At 36.9% G+C, this 10,132-nt stretch overlaps 1 protein-coding gene across 1 annotated transcript in view; it reads left to right on the top strand.

Moving 5' to 3' along the window:
• Positions 1 to 4,631: 4,631 nt before the first annotated feature.
• The window catches only part of LOC106879502 (C-type lectin lectoxin-Enh7), a 14,782-nt gene continuing 9,281 nt past the window's right edge, over positions 4,632 to 10,132 (top strand). The window contains exon 1 of the mRNA XM_014929108.3: positions 4,632 to 4,950. Coding sequence (XP_014784594.1) covers positions 4,878 to 4,950 — 73 coding nt within the window. The 5' untranslated portion in view covers positions 4,632 to 4,877. The remainder of the gene's footprint in view (positions 4,951 to 10,132) is intronic.

The following is a 10,132-nucleotide window of genomic DNA, read 5'->3' as shown; positions in this document are numbered from 1 at the left end:
TCCTCCTCCAGGTGCTTGATGTAGGCCTCCATGTTGAGTCAGAGGCCGTGTGGGAAGATGAATGGAGCCATAACGATGCCGTCACTAGTGATCACTCCGAACACTATGATGTTCACTGGATGTTTGATTTTTATCACTCTCGGTTCATGTCCTCAGATTGCACTGTCCTCAGATTGATACCTAAACACTCTGACATGTTCGTATTGAAGCTTCCGGCGCGAATGCCAAGCAGTACAGCATGTCGTTTCCAAATTTCTGTCAGAGTGAATTGCGTCATGGTGCTGTGTTTCTCACAGACGGTGCCCAGCTGACCCTACTATACTGTATAGTCGACAAAATCAAGAGCAAACCATGCGCACGCGCGAAATAAAAAATATAAAATGGGGACTATTTACTCATCGCACCCTGTACATATGTATATATATATATATATATATATATATATATATATATATATTCTTTTATTCTTGTATCTGTTCCAGTCATTTTATCGCGGCCATGCTGGAGCACTGCCTTTAATCGAACAAATCGACCCCAGGACTTATTCTTTTGTAAGCCTATATATATATATATATATATATATATATATATATATATATATATATATATATATATATATATATACAGTGTGATTCAAAAGTCTCCATACATGGGAAAAAATTATTTTTTTTATAAGAGACAGTTTATAAGATACCCTAAATCCCCTGATCTGACTCCTCTTGATTTCTATCTTTGGGGGCATTTGAAAGGCATGGTGCATCGCGGAAAGATAAAAGACCTAAATCATTTGAAGGAACGCATCACCAACTCATTCGCACACGTATCACCAGATGTGCCATTACGAGTTCACAATGAGTGGGGTAAATGTATTGCAATGTATATTCAAAACAATGGTAGCCATATAAAAAAAAAAAATAATAAATCCGCCCTTTTAAAGCCTAGCGAGGTTCATGGGCCCGGTTTCCCCGGTTTCAATGGCGTATGTGTTCCGCAGCTGGACGGGACGCCAGTCCATCGCAGCGTTACTCATTTTTGCCAGCTGAGTGGACTGGAGCAACGTGAAATGAAGTGTTTTGCTCAAGAACACATCGCGTCGCCCGGTCCAGGAGTCGAAACCACAATCTTACGATCATGGTGCTGACACCCTAACCACTAGGCCACGCGCCTCGACAATGGTAACCATATAGAGACTGTTAAATAAAGAAAGAAACTGTTCTTATAAACTGTATCTTATAAAAAAAGATAAATTGTTCCTATGTACGGCGACTTTTGAATCACCCTGTATATATATATATATATATATATATATATATATATATATATATATAGATATAGATATATCGCCGTACATAGGAACAATTTATCCCTTTTTTTATAAGATACTAGCAGAGGCACCCGGCGTTGCTCGGGAATGAAATTGTTGCTTATATACTTGAAGAAAAAAAGGCAAAATATGCTGTATAGAAATTTGAGGACATTCTGTAGATGGACTCTCAGATGAATGATGGCTGGGCGCCTCTCATTAATGGGGAAAATTGAAGATGTGCCAAAAAGCCTCATTGGTACTTGGAAACTCTTACGAAAATTAAAATGGGGATTAAATGAAAAAAATGATTTACGTGAATATCCTCACAAGAGTAATTGAAATAAATGGCGATTGTGGACCCCACCCACATACGCACGCGCGCGCGCATACACACGTGTGTCTTTGTAAATATGTTTGTATACATTTATGTATGTGTGTGTTTGTAAGAGACAGAGTGTGAGTGAGAGAGAGAGGTTTGTTGTCATGTATACGTACATCTTTGGATGTATGCATATGACAACACAGCCCTTGGCTCACTCACACTCTGTCTCTTACAAACACGCACGCGCGCGCATACACACGTGTGTCTTTGTAAATATGTTTGTATACATTTATGTATGTGTGTGTTTGTAAGAGACAGAGTGTGAGTGAGAGAGAGAGGTTTGTTGTCATGTATACGTACATCTTTGGATGTATGCATATGACAACACAGCCCTTGACTCACTCACACTCTGTCTCTTACAAACACGCACGCGCGCGCATACACACGTGTGTCTTTGTAAATATGTTTGTATACATTTATGTATGTGTGTGTTTGTAAGAGACAGAGTGTGAGTGAGTCAAGGGGTGTGTGCGTGCGTGTGTATGTGTGTGAGACAGAGTGAGAGAGCGGTGTGTATGTAGTATTTACTCTCTCTCTCTCTCTCTCTCTCTCTCTCTCATACACACTCACACACAAAATAGAGAGTGAAGCTTTTTGCGGTGGTTACGTCAATATCGGAAGTTGACATTGAGGAACCTTTTTAAAGAAGTGAATCTTAAATATAAAGCAATATTATTTATTTTTAATTAAAAAAATCAAATGAAGAGCCTAAGATTTATCCGAGGTCAAATTATTCATGCATGACAAGTATGGAAGCATTTGGTGAAGTCGATTTCACGTGAAAAGCGATTACACACGCATCTCTGTTTTATATATAGTATATATATATCTCTATATATAAAAATGAGAATGTGTGTCTGTCTGTCTGTCTGTCTGTCTGTGTGAATCCCTAAAACTCGAGAACTACGCAACCAATTTCATTCAAATTTTACACATGCCTTACTTAGGGTTCCAGTTGTGTTTTAGTCAAAAAAAATTATTAACTTCTTGCAGAGTTCGAGCACACGGCAACATAATATCTCCTCCACTATTTAAGTATTACGTGTCAAAAGTGAAACAAAAACACTCATGTCAAATACTTTCACTTTAAAAATGAAACTATTCCACTAACTGAAACAATCACATTTCGATACTGTAGTGACAGATACTTTCACAGAGAGAGAAAGAGAGAGACAGAAAGAGAGAGAGAGAGAGAGAGAGAGAGAGAGAGAGAGAGAGAGAGAGAGAGAGAGAGAGAGAGAGAGAGAGAGATGTATATGTATACATATACATGTATATGTACACCATTTCGATACTGTAATGACAGATACTTTCAGAGAGAGAGAGAGAAAGAGAGAAAGAGAGAGAGAGAAAGAGAGAAAGAGAGAGAGAGAGAAAGAGAGAGAGACAGAGAGAAAGAGAAAGAGAGAGACAGAAAGAGAGAGAGAGAGAGAGATGTATATGTATACATATAGATGTACACGTATATGTATATATATATAGATCTATACATACATGTATATGTATACATATGTGTAGATGTATATATATATAGATGTACATGTAATATGTACACATATATACATATATACATGCATACAGATATCTATACATATATACACCCATCACACACACATACACATGCACACAAACACACACATTAGTCATTTGTTTTCTTATCCAAAACTACGTCAAAAGTACTGAATGGATCTTTATGAAATTTGGAAATTATATTCTTTGCATAACGGCCATAACTCCCATGAAAATTCATATATTTTTGATGTTGATGAAATTTTAACCCGAACATAACAGATGAGCATTATTTAGAAAATGATGTCACAAGTTATCGAGGCTACCATTCTTTCTGAATGTGCAAAAGGGGATGACGTCTTTATTCCAAGAATTCCTCCTACTCCATCAGGAGCAGACATTCCTTTTACATTCAGAAGACTACAATTCCCCCTTCGTGTGACTTTTGCCATGTCCATAAACAAATATCAGGGTCAAACACTGTCTGTAGCTGGTCTTCTCTTGGAAGAGCCCTGCTTCTCACATGGACAACTGTATGTTGGCTGCTCAAGAGTGGGCAGCAACAAAAAACCTATTTGTATATGCTCCACAAGGGAAGACAAGGAACATAGTTTACAATGAGGTGTTATAATCACAACAGCAAGAAAGTATGTACATGATCACCTTCTTTTACGAAACTTCATTGACTTTCATATATTTATATTGATATACATATATATACGTGTGTTTGGGTGCGTGTGTGTATATACATCTCTATATATAAAGATGATGCGTAGTCTAGACGGCGTTTTTAGATATCATTATTCTCTTTAACCCGCGCAACGCCGGGTATTTCTGCTAGTATATATATAAATATAAGACACATGCTGGATACATGCTGGATAATTATAAGATACATGCTGGAGCACCGCCTTTAGTCGAGCAAATCGACCCCAGGACTTATTCTTTGTAAGCTTAGTACTTATTCTATCGGTCTCTTTTGCCGAACCGCTAAGTTACGGGGACCTAAACACACCAGCATCGGTTGTCAAGCGTTGTTGGGGGGACAAACACAGACACACAAACATATACACACATACATATATATATATATATACATATATACGACGAGCTTCTTTCAGTTTCCGTCTACCAAATCCACTCACAAGGCTTTGGTCGGCCCGAGGCTATAGTAGAAGACACTTGCCGAAGGTGCCACGCAGTGGGACTGAACCCGGAACCATGTGGCTGGTAAGCAAGCTACTTACCACACAGCCACCACCACCACCACCACCACCACCACCACCACCACCACCACCACCTCCACCACCACCACCACCACCACCACCTCCACCACCACCACCACCTCCACCACAACCACCTCCACCACCACCACCTCCACCACCTCCACCACCACCGTTGTCAGTGATATCTGACCACGAGTTAAACAAAAACAACAACAATTGAACAAGTACAGTGACCGCGGTCTGAGAAATTATGAAAACCAATTAACCAAATCGATTTCCAATCGAAACACCACCACCGCCGCCGCCGCCGCTGTTCGGTAGTCTGAAGGACATTATTGTATCAGCGAGACTGAGATGTCACAAACAATGAACAAGGTGAAGAAGTAGCACCCAAGAGATGTTTTAACACCCGTAACAACAGCAAGAGGAATAAAAGCAACAACAACCTACAGCAATGCAACAACTGACTTATATAACGTTGTTTTTACTATCGGTTACGGCAGCATTTGGAAGTTGGACGTCGAAAAGTAAGGGTATTTTTTATGTATGTATGCATGTATGTATGTATGTATGTGTGGAGGCGCAATGACCCAATGGTTAGAGCAGCGGACTCGTGGTCGTAGGATCGCGGCTTCGATTCCCAGACCGGGCGTTGTGAGTGTTTATTGAGCAAAAAACACCTAAAGCTCCACGAGGCTCCGGCAGGGGATGGTGGCGAACCCTGCTGTACTCTTTCACCACAACTTTCTCTAATTCTTTCTTCCTGTTTCTGTTGTGCCTGTAATTCAAAAGGGTCAGCCTTGTCATAGTCTGTGTCACGCTGAATCTCTCCGAGAACTACGTTAAGGGTACACGTATCTGTGGAGTGCTCAGCCACTTGTACGTTAATTTCACGAGCAGGCTGTTCCGTTGATCGGATCAACTGGAACCCTCGTCGTCGTAACCGACGGAGTGCCAACCACCATGTATGTATGTATGTATGTATGTATGTATGTATGTATGTATGTATGTATGTATGTCATTATTCAGTTTGTTTCAAGATTTCTTACCAATAGAGAAAGAACCGGTTTCTAACCTACTTCAACATCAGCAGCAGAGTATTTTTGTATGTATGTATGTATGTATGTATGTATGTATGTATGTATTTATGTATGTATGTATGCATGCATGTATGTATGCATACATGTCTTTTTGTCTCTGTATGTATGTATGTGCAGATTTGTATGTTTTATGTATGTATTCTCATGCATATAGTTGCCTATCTAGACATGCTCATAAATATTTAAAAGATAAACTTCTGGAAAGTTTAACAGATTTTTACAGTTCCAGTGATGGATTGGAGCTGTAGTCATCGAATTAGCTTTCTCCTTTCTGGTTTTGAGAAGCCTAATTTCTCAAGACTGGCATTTAGGCAATAGTTACAGGTATAATTACAGGTATAAACTTGAACTTGTAACCCTGATAGAATAACTGAAGATTTCTCAATAGTTCAGCGTAGGTGTTCTCTTTTTCACTGATCTTCAGCTTTATGTTAACATCCGCTGGGCAGCTAATTTCCACAACTGTGCACAGTTTCGCTTCTCTATCCCAAATCATTATATCAGGTCTGTTGCGCTCACATTTTATTGAGGTCTTCACTGGGACGTCCACCAGTATTCCTTTTCATTATGAGTGGCTATATGTATGTATGTATGTATGTATGTATGTATGTATGTATGTATGTCTCTTCTGTATTTAATCATTTAAATTCTTCCTCTGAATAAGGGGCTGGTTTCCATCTTTGGAATGCGAATAACGAAAACAATGTCACATTTTAAACCAGAGAAAAGTTTTGCATTGTTTTACTTTTCCTCTTACAGATTGTATTTCTAATGTTCTCATGTGCGAATCAGTTGGTTGATTTCTTTTTCTGAAAATCCAAGCTTATCCAGACTGATAGTTAAGCATTTATTTACAAAACCTAGCACTCAAATTATTATTGGTATAAATGTAAATTTGTAATCCGGATACGTAAGCTGGCAGCTTTGAAGCAGAAGTCCATTACTATATTCTTTCTCTGTATGTATGTATGTATGTATGTATGTATGTATGTATGTATGTATGTATGTATGTATGTATGCATGCATGTATGTATGTATGCATGTATGTATGTATCTATCTATCTATCTATCTATCTATCTATCTATCTATCTACATATGTGTTTATCTATGTACGTGTGTGTGTATGTATATATATATGTATAAGTAAGATATAAGTTAGAGGTTATGAAACCGTCTAATGGTGTATTACCTCAGTATGTATAGTCCTCGTTAAAAGCGTATACGGTAGTAGGTAATTTAAAGGTAAAAATTATATTATATTAAACGAAAGATTCGTTAAGATAAAATTTGCATATAATATTTCTGTTAGTTTATATTATAATAAACGTAAAGTTAATTATGGCACGTTTATAATTTTTGATATTTTTAATAATATTGTTTAACATTTTCTATCTTAATATAATAAATATTTTTATATACATTCATTTGTTATTTATTGTTGGTTGATATATACATGCTTTTTATTATTATTATTGTTGTATCTTGACCTGAAGATTAGCTATATTTTTGAATAGAATTGATTTTCGATCGATTTAATAAATTTGAATATATTTTATTTTCTATTTGAAAACTTGGTTATGAAACATGTGTAGACGTTTTATTATCATTATCTTATGATTTTTACTTTGTATTATAATGAAAATGCATTTGAAAACTATGGAAATATTAAAAAAAAACATTTCATTAAATTTTACCACAATTTAATTGTTTTTTAATGCTTTACTCTAAGTTGAAAAAGTCGCATAGATTGAAACCGGTACTAAAATGTTCTTCATGATAAAATTATTTTAGCTTTTTCTACCCTCTCTTATTTTCTTTATATATATATATATATATATATATATATATATATATATGTATGTACATGTGTGCATATGTGTATGGATACATATGTATGTGTATATGTGCGAGTATACGGGCCTATATAATAGTACATATGCACATTTATATATATATGCGTGCGTGTGCGCGTATATCTTTATACATACTTTCCTTTCTCTCTCTGATTCCCCAGCCCCCACTATCACTTTAGCTGGTACAATAAATGCCTACGTCTATTTTTAGAAATATGACCATTATATCTTCTTATTCTTCCCTCCTTTTTGAGGTTTACTGCTCACTTTTAGTACCCCCCTCCGCACCACGTTCTTTTTCTATCTCCCCACCTTCCACTTCTCACACATATTCCTTCCTTACATTCTTATCTCTTCCTTCTATCCCTCCTCCTATTCCTTTTATCTACTGATAGCTCTCCTCTCGCTACCCCTCACAATAACTTGACCACCATCTAGCACTCCTTTTTCATTTTCTCTTCCTCTTTCTTTCTTTCTTTCCTCCCCAAACCTTTTGTCCAATACCATTTTTCTTCTAGGATCGGCTGTGTAGTAAGCAGCTTGCTTACCAACCACATGGTTCCGGGTTTAGTCCCACTGTGTGGCAACTTGGGTAAGTGTCTTCTACAATAGTTTCGGGCCGACCAAAGCCTTGTGAGAGGATTTGGTAGACGGAAACTGAAAGAAGCCCGTCGTATATATGTATATATATATATATATATATGTATGTATGTATATGTGTATATGTCTGTGTGTCTGTGTTTGTCCCCCCGACATCGCTTCACAACCGATGTTGGCATGTTTACGTCCCCGTAACTTAGCGGTTCGGCAAAAGCGTCCGATAGAATAAGTACTAGGCTTACAAAGAATAAGTCCGGGTTCAGTGCTACCTTGGGGGAAAATGCTTTTTGCTATAGTCTCGGGCCGACCAAAACCTTGTGAGTGGATTTGGTAGACGGAAACTGAAAGAAGCCCGTGATGTCAGACCTTTTTTCCAAACCAGTCGCCATTCTTGATCGCTAAATCCACAAGTTTTTTTTCTCTCTCTCTGTTTATTTTCTCATATTTCTTTCTGTTGAAGAGCGTAGGCTCGAAACATAAAAGACTTTCTCACTTTCCCGAGCGTCAAATTAATACACCTGCTTGTTGTTCCTACACCTGTCTGCGTCTTTTGTGTTTCTTTAAATTTCAGCGCTCTCTCTGTGTGTGTGTATATATATATATATATATATATATATATATATATATATATATATATATATATATATATATATATATATATATACGTACTTATAAAGACATACAAATATATATACGTACATATGTATGCGTATGTATACATGTGTGTGTGTGTGTGTGTACATTTTATCTTGATCGTTAAATCCAAACGTTTCCGTGTACTCGTACTTCGTGAACGTATGTTTATGTACTGATCTGTGTGTCTGTTCAAGTTGTATATATGACTGTTACTCTGTATATATATATAACCACGTGAATCGTTGGTGATTGTTGTCCTCCGTCTTCCTTTTCTCTTGAACTTTCCTCTGTCTCCTGTTTCTGAAGAAGAGCTTTGCTCGAAACGTAAAACCACCTTTCTTTTCTTCCCCGAGCGTCTGCTAATACTTTACATGTACCGCGTCCTCGCGTTGTTGTTTTTTTTGTGTTTGTTCTTCCTTTTATTTTAGATTTACTATATATATATATATATATATATATATATATATATACACACACATTTTATTAAAGCTGCAAAATTATCACAGGACTCTTACTTAGACAGTTATTCGACGAACGAGAACGTGAAACTCCGAGTAACAGTTCTGTGATAACCTTGCAGATTTAATAAAAAAATATATTACTCTATCTTTGGTATTTGAGTACTAGTTTTTGCCAGTTTGTTTTGCACTTATGTGCTCACCTTTGTGTGTGTGTGTGTGTGTGTGTGTGTGTGTGTGTGTTTCTGTTTGTGTTTGTCCCCACCACCGGTGTTCGTGTGATTGCGTTGCCGTAACTGAGCGATTCGGCAAACTAGACCGATTGAATAAGAATCTGGCTTAAAAAATAAGTCCTGGAGTCGATTCATTCGACTAAAAATTCAAGGCGGTGCTCCTACAACCATCCTAATTATGACGATAATAATAGTAATATTTATAACAATAATAATAACAATTATAATTACTCCAGAAATTGTACACACCCATACGATGGCAATAGTCTTTTAGGCAAAAATATAGGTAATAAGTGCAACACTAGCAAGTATAACAATCACTGTAACAACAATAAGATTAGTATCTCGGAATCTAATTCAAATAGAATTAAGTTTTTAAGTGCGAATGCCAGGACCAAACATGTGGTTTATCAATGTAAGGTAAGGACTAATACAGACGTCTCGTGTTATGTAGGTAGCTCCTCGACGCAGGTCTCCAGGAGAATTTCCAGCCGTTATTCTTCTTTTAGGGATAGGAATAAAGTTAATAGTACTGGTCTAAGTAAATTAATCTGGAAACTTAAAGATTGTAATAAACAATTCTCTTTGGAATGGTCAATACTGGCTAACTCAATACCCTACGACAAAGGTAAGGATTTTTGTCCTCTTTGTAACTTAGAACTTTTCCACATTCTGTTCTCCAAGAATTATCTAGTAAACTAGATTACACAGAGAGCATATCGATGCCAGCATTGGCGGAAACACTCCTTCAGTTCTTATCGTTAGCTTCATCCTTCTTACTTATTTTAGTTATTATTATTATTATTATTATTTTTATTTTTTCATCAT

The sequence above is a fragment of the Octopus bimaculoides genome, chromosome 9 (genome assembly GCF_046866305.1).
Source record: "Octopus bimaculoides isolate indiv1 chromosome 9, ASM4686630v1, whole genome shotgun sequence".
In the NCBI taxonomy this organism is placed as follows: Eukaryota; Metazoa; Mollusca; class Cephalopoda; order Octopoda; family Octopodidae; genus Octopus; species Octopus bimaculoides.
The sequence above is the reverse complement of the archived record's forward strand: the minus strand, read 5'-3'. Positions and strand labels throughout refer to the sequence as shown.